Genomic DNA, 18,912 nt, shown 5'->3' with positions numbered 1-18,912 from the left:
CCCATCCCCCACCCACGGAGGCACCCCTCCTCCCTGGATCACTGTGGGCACCTTTGCATAATCAACCCCCTTCCCCACCATTTGCTGGCTGACCCCTGCCCCAACCAAAACCGAGCAAGGCCTTGCCCCTGAGAGGAAAGGGTCCTCTGGAGAGTAGCCTCCTCCGGGAGATGGGCAGGCTGTCTCATTGCCCACAGGCCCCAGGGGGCTGGCTAGCGCTGGGAGTGCAGAGGAGGGGGCAGGGGAGGCTGAGCTGTGCAGGAATTGGGATAAGACAGGCAGAACCTCCCCCGCCCCCACTGCCCCTTTGGCTCTGCCAATGCCCCGTCGTCCCCGTTTCCCAGCACCCCCCCAGTCACCTTGTTCTGCCCATGTCCCCTGCAATCTCATCTCTCCCCGTATCACCCCCCACCCCAGCCTGCCCATTTCAGCCCCAGCCCCCGCAGGGCCAGCTGGTGTCTCTGCCGCGGGGCTGCCCAGTGGGAGCTGGGCTGAGAACTCCCCAAACTCATCTCCCCGGTGAGCGGCCGCACACCAGTGCTACGGCCAGGGGCTGGATTCGAACAGGCGACCCAGAGGTGTTTGGATCCATTCCGCTGCCCCGCATCTCCCAGGTTTGGGCTCTGCCAGTTCCCACCTGTCCCCCGGTGGGGGGTGGGGAGGGGGAGGCGTACAGGTGTTTAGAGACACTGATATGGCTGAGCTGGTGTCGGCTGCCCCCTAGTGTCCCAGCAGAACAATGCAGGAGACTGGCCTGCAGCTGGAGGCAATGGGCCCTGCATGGCATCTGCCAGTGCCCGGAGCAGAGCCCAGGAAGGGCCCCGGGACCTCGCCCCTCCCGTGGCCCAGGCCAACGGGGGCAGAGGCAAGACGGGTTAAATCTCCGTGGCTGGGATCCCCACACAGAGCCAGGCCCGGCACAATGGGGCAGGATTCTCCCCTCCAGGCTCCATCCCCACCCTGCCATCCGGGTGCCCAGGAGGCCACGAGGGACCAGCACACAGGCAGGGAACTAGCCCCAGATCGCTGCCCTGGAGCGCAGGCATCGCCCCCTGCTGAGGGTGTGTCACAGGGGAAGGGCAGAGCAGGGCCCTGGGGCTGGGAGCTGCGGGTGCCACAGACCTCAGGGATCGCTGCCCTGCTGCAGAAAGACCCTGGTTTCCTGCCTGGGCCCCTCCTCCGGTTACACGCAGGGCAAGACCAAAAGCTCCCCCACCCTGTCCCCCAGGCTGCCCTCACCTAGGCTGTGGGGGGGACGGGGACGTGGGGAGACTGTGTCTGTCCCAGGTGAGAGGCATGTTTCAGTCTGATACAGACTAAAAGGGGATATCGCAGAAGGGCCCCCCCTCCCCACCCTGAGCCTACCACGGCTGCTTTCCTCCCTGCCCCAACCCGCCCTGAGGATGGGACGGCCGAGCACTGTGCCAATGGGTACGTCTACACTAGTCACTCCCCCGCGGCAGGCCCGGGCCAGCTGACTCCAGCTCGTGGGGCTCGGGGTAAGGGGCTGTTTAATTGTGGTGTAGACATTCAGGCTGAAGCCTGGGCTCTGGGACCCTGCCGGGGGGGAAAAGGCCCTTGGCCCAAGCCGGCCCCGGCCCAAGCCCGCTGACAACTGCAGTGTAGACAGGCCCTGAAGCTTGCTGCTGGGCTTGCACTAAACAAGGCTGGTTGCTGCAGACAGACCCAGCAGGAGCTGATGTGCTCGGACACTTCTCCGAGGAAGGAGCGCCCAGCCCCTGGGGCAGGCTCCAGCCAGGACCTTTACACTTGTTTACAAGCAAAACTCTTCCACCACCTCCACATATTTCCCCCTCCCCCTCCCCGTGCCCACCCCACCCCACCCCCCAACTGCGTGGCTGTCCGCTTTGGAAAGAACAAAACAGGCTCCCACCTGCCCCTAGTCTTATCTGGCATGTGGTTTATTTACAGGGAAAGTTAATTTATTACACACACACACCCAGGCCAGGCTCAGGGCAGCTAATTGTCACATAACAGCTTGGGATGTTTCCATCTCAGCATGGGTAAGTCCCGACTCCACTGTGGGCTGGGAATCCCTGAATACTGGGGCTGTCTCTCCCCATTGAGATGGCAATCCACCCTCTCCCTAGAATATTGGCTAGTGCTGGTCATGGCCTCTGTGGCCAGCCATGCCTATCATACTAGCATGGAGACCAGGGGACCTACAGAAAGGGGGGGGCAGTGCATCCTGGGTATTGCGCTGGCAGGGTACCGGTACCAGTCACATTGTTTGAAACTGTGGTAAAGAACAGAGTTATCAGCCACACAGATGAACATGATTTGTTGGGGAAGAGTCAACATGGCTGTTGTAAAGGGAAATCATGCCTCACCAATCTACTAGAATTCTCTGGGAAGAGAAGAGGTCAACAAACATGTGGACAAGAGTGATCCAGTGGATATAGTGTACTTGCCTTTCAGAAACCTTTGATAAGGTCCCTCATCAAAGGCTCTTAAGCAAAGTAACCAGCCATGGGATAAGAGGGAAGGTCCTCTCATGGATCAGTAACTGGTTAAAAGATAGGAAAAAAAGATAGGAATAAATGGCCAGTTTTCACAGCAGAAAGAGAGACAGATATCCAGGTCTCCCAAGGAGCAGTACTGGGATCAGTGCTGTTCGACAGATTCCTAAATGAGCTAGAGAAAGGGGTGAACAGTGAAATGACAAAGTTTGCAGATACATAATTAGCTATGCCCAAAGCAGACCACAAAGGGATCTCACAAAACTGGGTGACTTGGCAAGAAAATGCCAGATGAAATTCAATGTAGATAAATGCAAAGTAACGCACATTGGAAAACATCCTCACAATTATCTATATGAAGTGATGGGGTCTAAATTTGCTGTTAGCACTCAGGAAAGAGATCTTGGAGTCACTGTGGATAGTTCTGTGAAAGCATCCACTCAGTGCGCAGGAGCTGTCAGAAAGGCGAATAGAAAGTTAGGAACCATTAGGACGGGGATCGATAACAAAACAGGAAATATCCTAACGCCGCTAATATAAATCCCCAGTACGCCCACACCTTGAACACTGCCTGCAGTGCTGGCCGCCCCATCTCAAAGAAGATATATTAGAATTGACAAAGGTACTGAGAAGGGCAACAAAAATGCGTAGGGGGATGGAACAGTTTCCATCTCGGGCAAGATTACAAAGACTGGAACCGTTCAGCTTGGAAAAGTGACGAGTGAGGGGGATATGATAGAGGCCTATAAAATCATGACTGGTTTGGAAACGGTGAATAAGGAAGTGCTATTTACCCCTTCACATAACACACAAATCATGGGCCACCCAATGAAATGAACGGGCAGCAGGTTTAAAACAAACAAAAGGAAGTTCTGTTTCACACAGCGCACAGTCACCGGTGGAGCCGGTTGCCAGGGGATGTGGTGAGGGCCAAACGTATAAAAAGAATGAGATCAGTTCCTGGAGGACAGGTCCATCAATGGCTATGCTCTGAGTGTCCCTAAACCTCGGCCTGCCAGACGCTGGGAGTGGACGACACGGGGTGGGGGGATCACTCGGTAATTGCCCTGTTCTGTTCGTTCCCTCTGAAGCACCCGGCACCCGCTGTCGGCAGACAGGACCCTGGGTCGCTGGACCAGTGCTCTGAGCCAGTCTGGCCGTGCCTAGGTTCTGGGTGCGGGGGGGGGGCAGAGCAGAATGGCAGGGGGACAGAAGGCGACAGGACTACAAGGAGGAGGCCAGGTCCCCATGGGGCAGGGAGGGGACCAGAGCTGGGGGGGGGGGGCAGAAGGGGGCAGATGCCCCGCAGGGCGGGGGGTGGGGCAGTCAGTGTGTGGAAGCAGCTCTGGAAGTGGGGGTCAATTCCGGGGGGGGGGCAGAGTCAGGCTGTGGAGACAGCCCCCCCCCACGTGCTCTGTGCCTCTGTGTGTGTGTGTGTGTGTGTAAGTGTAAAACCACGTGGTCCACTTTCCGCCCCCTCCATTTTAATGAATGGAGCCTGCCCTACTAGCGCGCATGCGCCCTCCCTGCTCCCCGCCCTCCTCCTCCCTCCTCGGGGGAGTCTCCGCCCCTCCGGCCGGGACGCCGGCCAATAGCCGCGGCGGCTTTCGCAGTGTTGTGGTCACGTGGGAGGCCGGGTGTTGTGGTTGCGGTGACGGCCCCGCCCGGGCGGGCTCTTATCGCGCAGGTTGTCGGGCCCGCCCGCGTTGCTCTCCCCCCGGTCCTGCCGCCGCCGGGCTCAGCGGCGCGGTGCTGTCCGCGCGGGCCATGCCGCTGGTGCGCTACCGGAAGGTGGTGATCCTGGGCTACCGCTCCGTGGGTGAGTCCGGCGGGGCGGGGCTCCCCTGCAGGGGCGCAGGGTGCATGCGGGGTCGGGGGGGGGATGCACGGGCCGGCTGCAGGGCGTGGGGCACCAGGGGCTTTGCACGGAGCATGCGAGGGGCTGCGGGCGGGGGGCTGGTGGTGGCCTGCAGAGGCGGGGGGTGAGGAGGGGACGGGCCCGCCTGCGCTGCGGGTTTTCCTGCTGCTTCCTGGCCCAGCCCGTCACACGCTCAGCAGCATCGGCGGGGGAGTCGGGGGGGCTGGGAGCGGGGGGTCCTTCCCCCCCCCTGCCCCAGGCGCGCCCCAGGGCGGGGGGGGGGGGTTATGGCCACGTTCTGGGGTGTGCAACTCTCCGTGTCTTTGCTGGGCCCCCCCCCAGCTCTGATCCTGGGGGGGCTGGGGGTCATGCGGGGTCAGTTTGCCATTGAACCACATGGCAGGCAAAGGGAGAGAGGAAATGACCCGGGGTCAGAGGTCGCGCTCGGGGGACTGACTCCTTTCCTTAGATTTCGTGTGTCACGTTCAGCAGTTTGTGTGCGGGGGTGTCCAGCCGGGGGCCTGCCCCACACGTGTGTGTGTGTGTGTGTGTGTGTGTCTGACGTTTCCTCTCCCCTCGGGATGGGGTCTGGGCGGGGGGGTTCGAATAGATTTGTTAGTCTCTAAGGTGCCACAAGTACTCCTGTTCTTTTTTCTGATCAAGCTGTTGCCTAAAAACACCCACCCGTGGCGGCTGATTGCCCCCCTTCGCGCTGGTGCGCATTCGGTGGGTGCGAACTTGGCAGGCCTCGCCCTGTTGTCTCTGTGGGTGGCTCCTAGCCGTGGACAAAGCCGCCTTGAAGGGCACGTCCACACTGCAATCAGACGCCCCGCAGCTGGCCCCTGCTGGGCTGACTCGGCGAAGGGGCTTGTTTAGTTGTGGGGCAGACGTTTGAGCTCAGGCTCTAGGACCCTGTTTTACACCGCAGTTAAATAGCCTCTTAGCCCAAGGCAGCTGGCACGGGCCAACTCCGGGCGTCTGATTGCAGTGTGGACGTACGCTGAGAGGCTTGCGGCATTCACGGCAACGAGGTTTCAAATCTCTCCCCTCCAGGTAAAACTTCCCTGGCTCATCAGTTTGTGGACGGGGAATTCCTGGAGTGCTACGACCCTACAGTGGAAAGCAGTGAGTGCAGGGCCCTTTCAGGCCTGATTACATCTGTAGCGGGCGTCTCTACCCTGGGGATTGTAGTTGTCTTTGCACATTATATTTATCCCCATATGTCTAGAGGCCTCACCAAAACCTGTCTCCCTGGGAGATGCTGTGGAGATCCCCTCCCCCCATTGTTTAAAGATGGGGTGGGGGGGCACCGAAGAAGGAGGGGATGGGACTTGGCAAAGTGATGTGGCAGAGTCCTGGACAGAACCCACCCGCTCGACCAGGCTGCGGGATCTGCATGTTGCTATTCTTGGAGAGGACTAGGAGTGTGCGGTGTCCACGCTACAACTCGCACTCACTTTCACGCCCACGTGTTAAAACGCCAGCCAGGACGCCTGCTGTTGGGGATGGGATGGGGGCGAAGGTGGCTTCCCTGCCTAGCATCCAGCGCCTTCTGCAGGGGGCAGGGAGGGGCCCGGGGCGAGGTATCCAGCAGGGCTCTGTTGCCAGCTCCGGTTAGTTGCTTTTGCTTAGGATGAATGGAAACCACTTGAGCTTTGCTTGGGGTTTCACTCAAATAGATCTCCACCGAGGGCGAGAATCTGGCTCAGAATAACCAGACAAGGGGCCTTTAAGCTGAAAGGCCACGTGCTGTGGGTGGGTGGGTGGGTGGGGGAGGGGGATGTTTCCTTTTGCTTTTGTTGTGACCCCTCCCTCCTTCCTGCCCTGGGATGTTTCGAGCCCCTTCCTGCCTTTCAGGAGACCTCAGCCCCGCCAATAGCGAGGAGGTTGGGTGGACCTTTATTCAGGTCTGCTTGTTGTCAGGAAACGCAGTGTTGAGTGTGTCTGGAGCAGCTCGTCCTGTGTGTGTAATCGCAGGAGACCTGCTGGTCTCCATCCCAGCCCTGCTCCGGGGCTTCTCCTTCCTTAGCTCACCGCGGAGCCTCTCTGGCCTGCCACAGGGCTGGGGTTGCGTCAGGCTTTGGGCTCAAATCCATCCTCGCCTGAACATCCATGGAGAGAGCTGAGGCCGCTGGGACTCCGCCAGCTCCTGTCTCCGGGCTCGGCTCTGGTTCTGCCGCGTGGAGCTGGCTGGGCAGGGCAGGAGGCTGTGCCCATGGGAGCGGATCTCAGCCTGGGGGGCTGGTGTAGCTGAACCCCCGGGTTGCGTACAGAAGCTTCCAACTTCCCAGGGGCCTCATTGCCTGCAGCAGCCGGAACCCTGAGGTAGGAGGGGACGTCCCGCAGGGACTGACCCTGGGCCCGCCGAGTCCAAAGGACCAGGCCCATTCGCTATGGGGCAGTAGTGGACTCGTAAACCAGCCACCAGAGGGCAGCAGGGAGCCGTGGGGCTGTGAGCCGGGGGGGCCACACCCTGTAACTGACTCTTGCTCCGTTGTTCCCTCCAGCCTACAACAAAATGCTGATGGTGGGAAAGGATGAATTTCACCTCCAGCTAGTGGATACAGCAGGGCAGGTAAGGCCTTGGGGCAGCGAGGAGGGACTAGTGTAGCTTTTCTCCACGGTGCCTTATCCTGATGGGTCTTCCCTGTCCACCCCCAAAACCGGCACGTGCTGCAGCCATCTCTGGGGCGGAACCCATCACCTATCAAGGCAGCAGTTTAGGTCAGGAAGGGGGAACTCATGTCTGATGACCAGAGGGAATTTAGGGAGGGGGGATTTGGTCAGGCCCTTCCCCCTCCCAAAATAACACCTGTTGTGAGAGGTTCGGTGTTTCCAAAGGAATTCATCTCCAGCACCAACGCTGTCCTTTAGCATGGTGCTGGGGCATAGGGGGCACTAGTGAAACCTTGAAATGCCGCTCTGCCTTTCTGCAGCCTGCTGGGGGTCTTCCATCCGCGTGCTGCCTGGACTGGGCTCCTGTGTCTCAGTGGGGTGGGGTCCCGTGATGAAGGGGGGGGAGTGATCATGTCTGTGTTTGTTTCTCACCCGACGCTGTGCTCGCGGCTCACCAGGACGAGTACACCATCCTGCCCCCCTCCTTCAGCATCGGGATCCATGGATACCTGCTGGTCTATTCGGTCACCTCGCTCAGAAGGTGAGGGCTCCCCCCCCGGGGGGGGGGCAGGGCTTGGCTCCAGCGCGGGGGAGGGGACGTGCTGTGCCGTGCGGCAGGGCTGGGAGCTCAGTGAGCCCCCACGCTGCAGCCAGCCCGTGCCCTCGGCCGCGACTCTGGATCAGAGAGGGGGATGTTCTCCCAACTGCCCCAGCAAACTGCCCCTGGGGTAGCGGATCTGGAGGGGGCCTTCCAGGCTCACGGGTCGTCACCAGCAATACAGGGGCTGCCTGCTGCCCAGGCTAATCGATGGCTCGGCCAGCTCCAGGCTGGGATCCAGCCGACTGTGCAGGGGGATTGGGCCCACCCTGACTCAACACAGGGATAGGCCAGTTTAACAGTCACTTTTTGGAGCAGAACCTGCCCAGCCCCAGGGTTCGCCCCGAATCCTGTCATCAACATTGCAGGGCCCTGCTGGGCCAAGCCTGGCGGCGCGCAGCTCCGTGGCTTCTCCTTAGCGACCGCTCCCCGTCTCCCCTCTGCAGCTTCCAGGTGGTTAAGACCCTTCACAACAGGCTGTACGAAAGCAGAGGGAAAACCCGGTAAGAGTTCCCCTCCCCTGTCCGGGGCCCGGTCTGTCCCAACAAGGGGGCTCGGGGAGAGGCTGGGTCTGCAGCTGCCCTGAGTGGACCCACTCCATCCCCTGCCATCAGACTCCAAATGGGGCATGTGCCTGCCCCACAACCCACCGAGGCTGTGGATGCTAACTGGGCCCCTTGGGTGAACGGGCCATGGCCTTGGGGGTCCTCCTCAGGGAGGACTGGACACCTGGCCGGCTGGGTGTGCCTGGGCCATGGCCTACTGGAGCTGGGGAGGCGTGGGCTGGAGGCAGCCGGATCCCAGCTCACTCTGTTCTTCTGACAGGATGCCGGTGGTGCTGGTCGGGAACAAGGCCGATCTCTCCATGGAGAGGTAAGAAGTGGCTCTGCTGTTGTGATGGCCCTGTGGTCTGTCAGCCGGTTCCTCCCTGCACCCCATCTCCCTAGAGCTCCCTGCCAAGCCCTGGGCTCCAGCCCGCTGCCCCCTCCCTCCTCTCACGCGTTCCTGGGGGGTGGGCAGCTCTGGTCTAAGGGATCTTCACTCCTCATCTGGCTCCCATTCAACCCCCTGTCGTGTGTCTAGCCGGGAGGTGAAGACAGACGAGGGCAAGAAGCTGGCGGATTCCTGGGGTGCCGTGTTCCTGGAGTCGTCGGCCAAAGAGAACCAGGTCTGGTATATTTCACCTCTTGGTCCCACACTCAGGGGGCGGGAGGGGGAGAGAGTGAGATGCTGAATGGCCCCGGGGGCCTATGGACCGACTCTGCAGCATCTCCTGGTACCCGCAGGCTTGGGGTGGGCGGGGAGGGGGATCTGCCCCTCCCAGCAGAGCTGAGGGGTTGTGGGGAGGGCAGGGGGCTGCACAGAGGGGTGAGGTCCCTGCACTGCGGAGACAGGAGTGACTGAATTCCCCCCGAGCGCAGCCTGATGTAACCCAGCAGCTGCTGCCGGAATAGAGGCGCTCCTGGGGGGTGGGGGCAGTGGGGGGGCCGGCAGATGCTGGGCGGGGTGGATTCCTTCAGGACCTCCCCCAAGGGGGCTCCCCAATGATCCTATCCTTCAGAGGGCCATGGGGCTGGCCTCCCGGCTGTCATTCAAACACACACACCCCCACTCCATCCCCACAGATGACCCGGGGAATCTTCACCAAGATCATAGAGGAGATCGACCGGGTGGACAACTCCTACGGCGCCGAGCGCAGCTGCCTCCTGATGTGAGCGCTGCTGCCCCGAGCTTCCTGCGGGGACAGGGAGAGTGGCCGCCTCCCTGCCTCTACCTAGAAGTTTCCTCGCAGCCCCGGGAGCGGGGAACCCAGGGCTAGATGCCACCAGAGCCCCCTGGCCTGGCGTTGTTACGGGTAACCCACAAACACACTGTACCTCACTGCCTGGCCCCGCGCCCCACGGCGGGCAGGGCCTGCGTTTGCACATTCCCAGGTTGGAAGCAGCCCGTGTGTATCCAGCGCACTGCGTTTATGGAAGGGGCTCCTCTTGCCGAATGTATTTATGGGGGGGGGGGGTTGGGCGGGGGGGGGAGAGCTTTGGATATTTATAGCCGATGTCTAAGCCTGCACGCACATGTTTACAGCAGTCTCTGCCCCGGTCCCCAGCATGGGCCCAGTTCCCCTTGGCTGCGGGACTCCCTTTTTTTTTTCTAATGCTGCTGGAACCGGAATCTGTTTTACAGTCCTTCCAAGACCTGGTCTGGTCTCAATTTGGTTGTGCCAGCGGCGGCAGCCGAACCCTGATCCGGCCAGGGTTCCGCCCACCCTCCTGACTCGCCATCTGCTGCCTTAGTTCTCCTTAAAACCAAGAAACGGTTGTGAATTTCAGGCCACAAAGGGGATTTGAATATGGATTCTTTTCTGATGTCGGAGTCTCTTCCCCAAGCCCTCTTGACAGGGCCACACTCATGGGTGGGAGCTGGGGTGGGGGTGGCTGGATCAATTAAACTTTGTTTTGTATGCAAAAAGAATTTCCTGGAGTCTCTGTGCTCAGGGTCTGAGAGCGAGATGGGGGGTGGGGGAACATGGGGAATGTTCGCCGAAGCTGGTCAGCACTCTGAGACCTTGGTGCTGGGTGCTGTATATAAAACCTTAGAGTAGTCGGGGGAGGGGGAAATAATTGGTGGTGTGCTTCACCCACCAGCTCAGAGCCGCTGCAAAAAAGATGGGCAATGGAATAGTGTTATCATTAGGTTTCAGAGTCAACATCCACCGGGCCTGGATTAACACTCTGCATGCACATAGCCCTGTCAGCGGATCTTAGTGCTTTGGAAGAACGGAGCCAGCCCTTGGAGGGGTAGGTCAGAATTATTTCTGGTTTAGGGGAAACTGAGTTAGAAGGAGTAAGTGACCTGCTTGGGAACATGCTGCCTAGGTTGGAACCGAGGTGTCCTGGGGCCCCGGCTCTGCCTCCGCTTGGCTGAAGAGCGAAGGGAAGGCATGTGTGGTGCGCTGGGGGGTCTGGCCAAGGTGGCAGGGGGGGGGGGGGGTAGGGGAACAGGAACCAAGGAACTAAGGGTTCAAAAGGTGAAAGCAATTGCCTGGACTGTTTGGAGGTTAACTAGCCCCATAAATGCATGGGGAGGGGCCTGCCCCAGCCCTGAGAGGGCCAGGCTCTGGGCAGGGTGAATGGGGTGGATCCCGTTGCCAGGAACTGAGGGGTGTTGAAGGGGGTGTAGCCCCTGGCAAATGGCGCTTGGTCAGAAACTGTGTGCCTCCGTTTCCTTTCCTGTGGGCGAGGGCGCGTCTCCCAGAGCCCAGGGAGGTGTAACTCATTCCTCCTGGGAAGAGCTCTGCCATGCTGCGCTGCGGTGAACACATCTGTGTTTTAAAATGTAAAACAGCTTCCCGCTGCCCTGGCCAAATTCCCGCTGGAACCACCACTGTCCTGTTCCCTTTAAAATTCCTCAGACGGGATCTTCCTCCCAATCAGGTGTTAAACAGCTGCTGCACTCCACCCCAGCTGGGGCTGCATCTCAGGAGTGGTCTCTGGGGGCTGCACCCCAGAGGTGGGTGAAGCGGGGCTGGGGATCCGCTGGCCGTGCCCACACCCCCAGGGCCGTTCAGTGTTCGGAGCTGTCTTCCGGAACCAGCTGCACCGTGTCCAGGTCACTCCTGTCTCGTCCCCTGGAGGCTGGGACCCGGATCCCCCACAGCTGGGCCTCTACAGCGTCTGAGCGAGGGAATTCGGCATGGAAACTCTGCACTCTCGGGGATGAACAGGAGCTGGTCGCTCTCGGATCTGGGTTGTGTTGGGGGCCGACGAGCCCCTACTCTCCAGAGGCAAGAGGGGAGAAAGGGAAAGCTCACCCCGGACGGGGAACGGGGCACAGAGAGAGGCACCGAAGTGTCGACCAAGAAGTCTGGGGCAGGGCTTTTTGAACCCAGGTGTCCAGCCCCCCAGCCCAGGAGCCGTCTCACCTGCGAGAGCTCTGGCGTGGGGCAGGGGCTCACGTGAGGGTTGCGGGCCTGTGCTAGGCACCCTGTTAAAGCGCCACGAGAGAGCAGGGGTGTGATGGGACATGGCTCAGCCCGAGAGCCAGGGGTGGGCGGGGCTGGGGCATCAGCGGCCCCGCCTGGGTTGTCGCTGACCCTTGTGCCTGGGCGACTGGCTCCGCAAAGCAGGAGCAGCGGTCTCAAGCCCCCGGGGGCCGCGTGGATGCGGCCATGAACACCGCACAAGTAAGAGATGGGCTTTGCACTAGTGCGGCTCACCCTGGTGCAAGCTCGATTTTGCGCCAGCCTAGACGAGGCCTTGGAAACAGCTGCCAGGCTGGGGAGAATCGGCCGGGGAGGGCAGGGCCGCAGGGGGCGAGGCAGGAGACTCAGCCACTGCCCTGCTGGGGGGACCTTGGGTGGAGCTGCCTCTGGGCCTCTTAGTCTGTAGACAGTTTGCTGTGGGGGGCAGATGCTGTCTCACCAAGGGGCTGGGCAGCGCCTGGCAGGACGGGGCCCTGACGCTGGGCAGGGCGAGTTCAAGTGCTGCCAACAGCCTGTTGCACTGTGTGCCCCTCCCCTCGGCACGGGGAACAGCCCCCCTTTGTTGCAGCGTCGGCTCCACGTCCCAGCATCCAGCCACTCCTCAGTGCCACAAATCCTGGGCTGTAGAGTGGAGAGGAGGCTTTTCCCCTGGGGAGCTTGGTGCCTTCCTGTCTCTACTCCCTTCGGAAACACCCCTGCTTTGTGCATTGCAGCGGGGCTCAGGCCGAGCTGCCTGCTGGGGCAGGTGGGAGAATCTGGTCATAAAGTGTTGTGAGATCAGTGCAAGGAAACTGCCTGAGATGAAAAAAACCCTGTCAAGGGTAACATGCTGCCAAGTCCTAAAAGGTTACGCCGTGCGAAAACAACCTGTGGAACTCACTGCCACAGGATTCCAAGGCCAGGAGCTTACTTGGATTCAAAATCCGGCTTGGGCGTTTAGAGGGATAATAGGAACAGTTGCAGTTAGGCTAGCTAGGAAGAGCTTTTTTGTACCCCCAGAGGTTTCGTGGTGTTAGCTAATAACACAGGCCGGTTCCTCCTCGGAGGTAGGAGCCCTGGGGCAACTCCCCTGTTTTACAGGTGCAAAAATTGAGGCACAGAGGGGGGAAGGGGCTCACCCAGGGTGATGCAGTGAGTCGATGGCAAAGCCAGAAATGGAACCCAGGAGTCCTGGCCAGTCTGCTGCTGTAACCCCTCCCCGTTACGCCTCCCCCAAGCTGGAAATGGAAGGCCGGGGTCCTGCTTCCCAGGCAGCTGGACTCTGCTCCCCTACTCAAGCTGGGACTAAACCCCAGAGGTCCTGGTTCCCACTCTGCCCCCCGGGTCAGGAAAGCAGGGAGCCGTGAATGAACAGCCCCCTCCCTGGGCACAGCTGGAGGCTCCCAGCATAAGCCGTCCCAAGGGGGCTGGGGGGAGGAGAGCCCCAGAGCCCGTGGGGGAGAGATGCTCACAGGGGAGCCTGCCTGCAGTAGAATGGGGGGGCTGTGAGGGCAGCGGACGCGCCGATGAGGCAGCAACACGGTGGCCAGCCTGGACGGTGGGAGCCAGGCCCTCGTCCCCAGCAGGCCCAGGGTGCCAGGCTCAGGAGGCTGGACATCCCAGTGCGGCAGGAGCGGCAGATGGAGGCCTTGCTAATCCCACTCTGCAGAGCCCAGCAGGCTGGCAGGGAGCTGGGAGCTGGCCGCAGGCACTAATCTGGGCCCAGGCCGGCTCCCTGCTCAGCCCCAGCCCTGCGGCTCTCCCTGGCCCCTGAGATCTGCGTTTGCTTTTCCCTCGGCCTCTTGCTGAAACCCATGGCTCTGTCCGTGTGTCCCTGGCTGTGGCTCTGTCCCGAACTGCTGCCGCCAAGTGGAAAGTCCCAGGCTGAGCCCTTACGCTGGGCTTCCGCTCCCGGGAGCGATTTACGCTGCATCTTATCGTTACTGGCGCTCAGACTGGTTGGATTGGCCCTCCTCATTCCAGCCGCTGGCTGGCTGTCCAGCCAGGGCTCGAACTGGGCCAGTGCATGGCTGCACCGTGGATGAGCGCCTTTCCCAAACTGCCCTTGTGTTCTCCACAATCGCAGCTTTCGTTTATGAGATTTCTAGCCCTCGTGGCTCCCCTAGGAACTGTGACTCCGGTGGAGCGGGGCAGCAATGGCTGCCTGAGTTTGCAGAGAGCCTGAAACCCTAGCTGTGAACTGCCCTGTTCACCCCAGTCCCTGCTCACGCCAATGTCAAAGATGATCCTTTCAGCATGACTGTTATCTAGCCCACTGCCCCCGAAGCCTCTGGCGAGTGATTAGGAGCAGGAGCAGACTACGAAGATCTGCAAAATATAGTTTGGGTAACTGCTCAACCAGGGGGAGGGGAGGGGCTTTGAATACCACCGAACTCTTACATTTTTCCTGCAGTCAAGCAGGAGCCCTGTGGGTGTCTGAGCTCCCCCTCTGGTGCTAAGCACAAGGACCCAGAGCCGGCAGGATCGTACTTTGAACATCTGCACAATCTCCTTGGACTCTTGTTTGGCATCTTAACTAGGCAAAGTTGTTTAGTGGGTGGGGCTTGGAAAAGTATTTACTATTGTTTCCCCGCTTCATCCACCCCATGTAAGCTTTCTGTCCCCCCCACACCTATCTAATCTCTCCTGGCTCCCATCCCCCTGGGCTCTGACCTCTCTACTCCCTCTGCAGTTTCAGGGGGATGCAGGACGATACTTCACTTCCTGTTTTAAACCATTGCAGAGTGTGGCTGTTAGACAGCTGCCCATTCCACCCCAGAGGTGGCTGCATTTCAGTGGTTGGTGGAGCACTTCCTATATCGAGCACAGGACTGGGTTTAGGAATGTCCTTCCTATTGGCTTATCCTTTTCTCCCCCACTCTCTAAGAACAGATGCAGCTAGTGGTGCCCTGACCCAGCCCCAAGCAAAGCCCCAGGGCATGAGGTTAGAAGGCCGACTGTTGTGGAAATTGGTTGCAAGAGAAAGTTTGTAGGACACGTAATGTAGGGCAGCAGCCTGTGGTAGGGATTAGTGCCCCACTATTTGGAGTCCGAACTCCTGGGCTGTATCCCTAGGAGGGAGTGTGGTCTCGTGGTTAGAGCAGGGGACTGGGTGCCAGGACTCTGGGTTCTATTCCCGACTCGTCCAGGGAGCGTAGGTGAATCGCTGCTCTGTGCCTCAGTTTCCCCCTCTGTGAAATGGAGGTCATGGGGTTTACTTTCCTTGTGACATGCTCTGAGCTCCGTGACTGAGAAGCTGCTGGAGGAGGGCACAGAACCAGCTGGACTATTACACGTTATTGTAAAACTCCCATGGCCGGGAGGGTCAGGGTTTCATTTCCCCCTGGTTGCAGGTCTCCCAGGGGTGCCTGGCTAGAAGGAGCATTAGGCTGGTGTGAGTGTGCCGGGGCTGCCTTCTCCCTTCCAGTCCCAGGGCATGGCCCTCTTCCCCCTCCTCCCGGATCAGTGTCGGGTTCAAGGCTCAGGCTCCCGCCTCGGCACCCTTTGAAATATCCCTTCACGGGGTAGCTTTGATCGTGGTTATTCCCCTGGGCTGGGGGAGGCGGATCCGCCCCTAATAGGGCTGCATTCTCCAGCCTCCTGCTTGCTCTCCGTGACCCTCCAGCTGGGGTCTGAGCTGGGACCCGATTGTCCAAGGGGCCATTGGCTGGAGTGGGGAGGGTTCAGCAGGCCAGGGGGCTGCATCCACCCAGCAGCAGGAGAGAGCCCAAGTGACCCGGTGAAGGCTTGGCTGGGAGTGGGGGATCCAGCCAAAAGCTTCACGGGGCTTGGGGCTTTGCTCCTCTGCAGTCAGAGGGTGCTCGGGGGGGGGGGGGGGGGGGGGGCTGCCTGGGGCACGCAGCTCTTCCCCTGTGGATTGCCAGGGCAAAGCCCAGCCGAGGGCCACAGCAGCTGCTAAACGCTGCTCCCGGGTGATGGCTGTTCAGTGCAACGCGCTTGCAGCCTCCCACAAGCGCCAATATCGGTCCCAATCGGCCCCCTCAGCCGGGCAGAGAGGCCCAGGACACAGTGGGGCGGCTGAGACCCGAGGCCCCTCTCCCCTCTGGAACAGGGCTGAGGCTCGCCTGCTTCTCTATAAAGTGGAGGCAGGGTCTCCCAGCCATTGCATTGGGTTTGCTCTGCCCTGGGAAGCTGGGGAAGGAACCCTCCCTCCCCGCTATTCTAGACAGCTGTGAGCTTGGAGAGACCCCCCAACCCATGGGAGCGTAGCGCTCACTAATCGACTGGGCACCGCCGCCCTCTCCTGGAGGGAATCAGAACTGGCCAAGTGCATGCACTGCCCTATACAGGTAACAGCAAATGAAGATCCTTGAGCCGGAGGGGTGGGGCCTGGGAGCTGGGAGATCCCACTTCCAGCCCCCCTCTGGCCGGGCGTCCAGTCCTAGTGACGGTGACGAAGCCGGATCTGGTTTTTCCAGACCCCTGTGAGAGCAAAGCGAATGAACCCAGATCCTTTCATGTCCGACACTGCCCTGGCCACGGATGTGTTTTCCCAGGGATTTGTATTGCAGGGAAGTTTCCGTTGAAGCGTCTAGGTTTGCCAGCAAAAAATCCCAAACCAACCGAAACCTGCCATGGCGCCGTCATACCTCCACAGGCTGCATTTTGGGTTCTTTTAGAAAGCCAGGCTCCAATCTTGCACGAGCGCCATGCAGCCTGGTTGGGCCCACTGCAGGATCAGGGCCTAAGGCTGAGATTTCCAAGCCATCTAGGGGATTTAGACACACTGTTCCCATCTGTTTCAATGGGTGTTGGGCATTTAAATCCCACAAGGCGGCTTTGAAATTCTCTGCCTGTGAAAGTCCACGTGTCCATTCTCCAGCTGCAGTGCTCCTTCATCCAAACGGTGCTGGGGCAGTAACCAGCAACCCCCCGGCCACAGTACCTGCATTCATAGCCCAATTCATCCTGTATGCAGAGAGGAAGAGCTGCAGATATGCAGAAGATGCACCCTATTCTCCTGGCTTTCAGTGCATAACGATCTGAGGTGGAACAGCACGGCCAGCCCCATCTCCTGTGTGTATATGTCTGTGCACACCCCCAATATACACCTCTCCAGAGCTTTAGACTTCATACCTAGCGACTAACTGAGCAGGCCCTCGTGCCTTTCAGCGGTGTCCCTGCGCCCTGCGGGAGGGGACGGGGTAATGTGCTCACCACCAGGACCTTGCTGCAGTCCTAAAGGGTTTGTTCCCTGCCATAAGCTCACCCCTGTGTTGCAGGCTCAGGTATTCCCCGGCTCCCCTGGAACATGCTGGTTCCTGCCCTCTACTGGATGGAATCAGAACTGCTCAACCATGCATCCTAGGGTCTATGCTGCGAACCCTTGACGGGGATTCTCCTTTAGCTGGGGGGAATGGGGGGGGCTGGGACTGTTCTCTCCCTGCTCTGGCTCTGAAGAAGAGCTCTGTGCAGCATGAAAGCAGGTCTCGTCCACCCACAGAAGCTGGGCCAATAAAATATATCATGACCTCGCCCACTTTGTCGGTGCCGTATATTCATCCAAGAAGCCGCATCACCCTTCTTCACGGGCCCGGCCCTCCGTTTTACAGGTGGGGAAACTGAGGCACGGAGCAGCACAGCACGCTGGGAACAGAACCCAGCTCAGACAGACAGTGAGACGTGTTGGGACGGACAAATCTCCTGCCCCCCCCCCCGGGCTTTACCCCAGTCTCCGTCCTGTGGCGCACACCTGTTCCAAGGCTCCCGTGCCAACCTGTGCGTGGGGGCGCGAGGGGCAGGGGATTACACCGAGGGGGGGGGCAGAGCGGACAAGGGGGCGGGCTCCCACCGCTGGGGGGCGCTGTGGGACCTGGCCCCCCCCCCGCGCTCGCTGGCTCTGCAGCGTCCGGAGCCATGTGCCTGGGGTAGGGCGCCCCCCAGGGGATTGCAGGGGTACTGCACCAGCCCTTTGCCCTCCAGCCTGGCGGGGGGGGCGCTAACCAGCCCCCCCCCCCCGGACCCATCTCTGCGCGCTGCAGGGCCGCGGGGGACAGGGCGAGGCGATGCCTGCTGCAGGGGAGAGGCGCTCCTGCCCCCCATACTCCCTGCAGGGAGGGGCCGCGGCCCGAAGCCCCCCCGAGCTGGCGTGGGGGGGAGCAGCGCTCAGCCCACGTGCGCGCCACCAGCCGGCCCGGCCAGGGCAGGGTTAACCCGCGCGGAGGGATCGCGGGCAGCGTGCGCTGCGGTTCCGTCCCGTCACATCCCCCCCTGCCGAAAAGCTTCGGCTGCGTGAGCGTGTCCCTCCGCCCGGGCCCAACACAAAATAGAGCCTCTCCCCCCTCCCTCCGCCCCCCCACCCCCCGGGAAGGGGGCCGGTGTGCAGCCCCCCCCGCGCCCGCCCCCCCGCGCGGGGCCGCCCCCGGGGCCGCCCCCGGGCAGGGGCCCGGTCCCCACGCGGGATCCCCCCCGCCCCTCGCAGGGGGGGGGCCCAGCAGGACTACTTTCCTCTCCGAAAATGGCTGCCTCGGCGGACACTTTCCGCTCCGCTCGCTGAGCCCGGGCGGCGGGGCCGGGGCCGCCCGCGAGGCCCCTTTGAACCCCCCCCAGCAGCCGCGGGGGGGCCGGCCGCGAGCGGGGGCGGGGACTCCCCCCCCCCCCCCACTTCTGCCGCCGCCCCGGGCCGGAGCAGGAGCCGGAGCCGGAGCAGGGGGCCGGGCCCGGCGCGGGGGGGGCCCCGGCGCTTGCGTGTCTGGTTCGGTCCCCGCGCGGGCGGGGAGGTTACAATGTAGCCAAGCCCGCGGCGGGCGCTCGCTTCCCCGGGGCACCAAACTTCCCCCCCCCCGGTTCCCCCCCCCCCCGCCGGAGGGAGCGGCCCGCGGCGCCCGGGCTCCCTTTGTGTCCGCCCCGGGCTCCGGCGCGGGCTGGGGGCGCCCGAGGGGGCCGCGGCCCACGGAAGTGACCCCCCCCCGGAGGAGGGCTGGGCCCTGCCCCCCCCCCCCGGTGTGATCCCCGGATTTGGCTCTAGCGGCGTCTCCGGCCCACCCGGTTCCGCGGCCGTCGGGGGAAGATTTTTGTCCGGCGCGGGGGGGGGAAGGACAATCGCCCCCCCCTCCCCTGGGCTTGGTTTTTTTTTTTTTTTCATTATTTGGTGGACAATGTTCCCGGCGGCCGCCCGGCGCTGGACGGGGCCGGGGGCGGGTTTCTGGACGGCCTTGTGAAGCGGTGAGTGGGGTCCCCCGGCTCTGCCCCCCTTCCCCGGGGCGCTGGGGGGGGGGTCCCGGCCATGCCCGGGGGGGGGGGGGCGAGAGGAAGCGAGCGGAGTAAACTGCTCCTAGGCCTCTCCTGGCGCCGCGGCTCCCCCCGGGAGCGGTCCGAGCGCCGCCCCCGGCCCGCGGTGGGGTGCAGCCCCCAGCCCCCCAAGAGGAGTTGGGGGGGG

At 61.6% G+C, this 18,912-nt stretch overlaps 2 protein-coding genes across 10 annotated transcripts in view; both read left to right on the top strand.

Annotated features, from left to right (window-relative positions):
- The first annotated feature begins 776 nt into the window (after positions 1-776).
- Positions 777-10,024, top strand: RHEBL1 (RHEB like 1). 2 transcript variants are annotated; one of them, XM_065575821.1, is made up of 8 exons: positions 777-4,299; positions 5,392-5,463; positions 6,846-6,913; positions 7,413-7,495; positions 7,999-8,055; positions 8,378-8,425; positions 8,636-8,720; positions 9,178-10,024. In XM_065575821.1, the coding sequence occupies exons 1-8, from the start codon at positions 3,972-3,974 to the stop codon at positions 9,265-9,267; spliced, it is 831 nt and encodes a 276-aa protein (XP_065431893.1). In that variant the 5' UTR covers positions 777-3,971; the 3' UTR covers positions 9,268-10,024. The 2 variants fall into 2 exon arrangements, with proteins under 2 accessions (XP_065431893.1, XP_065431894.1); XM_065575822.1 differs by lacking the exon at positions 7,999-8,055.
- An 8,523-nt stretch (positions 10,025-18,547) lies between these two features.
- Positions 18,548-18,912, top strand: part of KMT2D (lysine methyltransferase 2D) — a 45,333-nt gene continuing 44,968 nt past the window's right edge. For 5 of the 8 annotated variants that reach the window (XM_065575849.1, XM_065575848.1, XM_065575851.1 and 2 more), the window contains exon 1: positions 18,549-18,698. The gene's annotated coding sequence lies outside the window, so the exon portion shown is untranslated. Of the gene's footprint in view, positions 18,699-18,912 lie in introns of all 8 variants that reach the window. The other 3 variants (XM_065575850.1, XM_065575846.1, XM_065575845.1) reach the window with 1 other exon arrangement.

The sequence above is a fragment of the Chrysemys picta genome, chromosome 22 (genome assembly GCF_011386835.1).
Source record: "Chrysemys picta bellii isolate R12L10 chromosome 22, ASM1138683v2, whole genome shotgun sequence".
NCBI classification, from domain to species: Eukaryota; Metazoa; Chordata; order Testudines; family Emydidae; genus Chrysemys; species Chrysemys picta.
The sequence above is the reverse complement of the archived record's forward strand: the minus strand, read 5'-3'. Positions and strand labels throughout refer to the sequence as shown.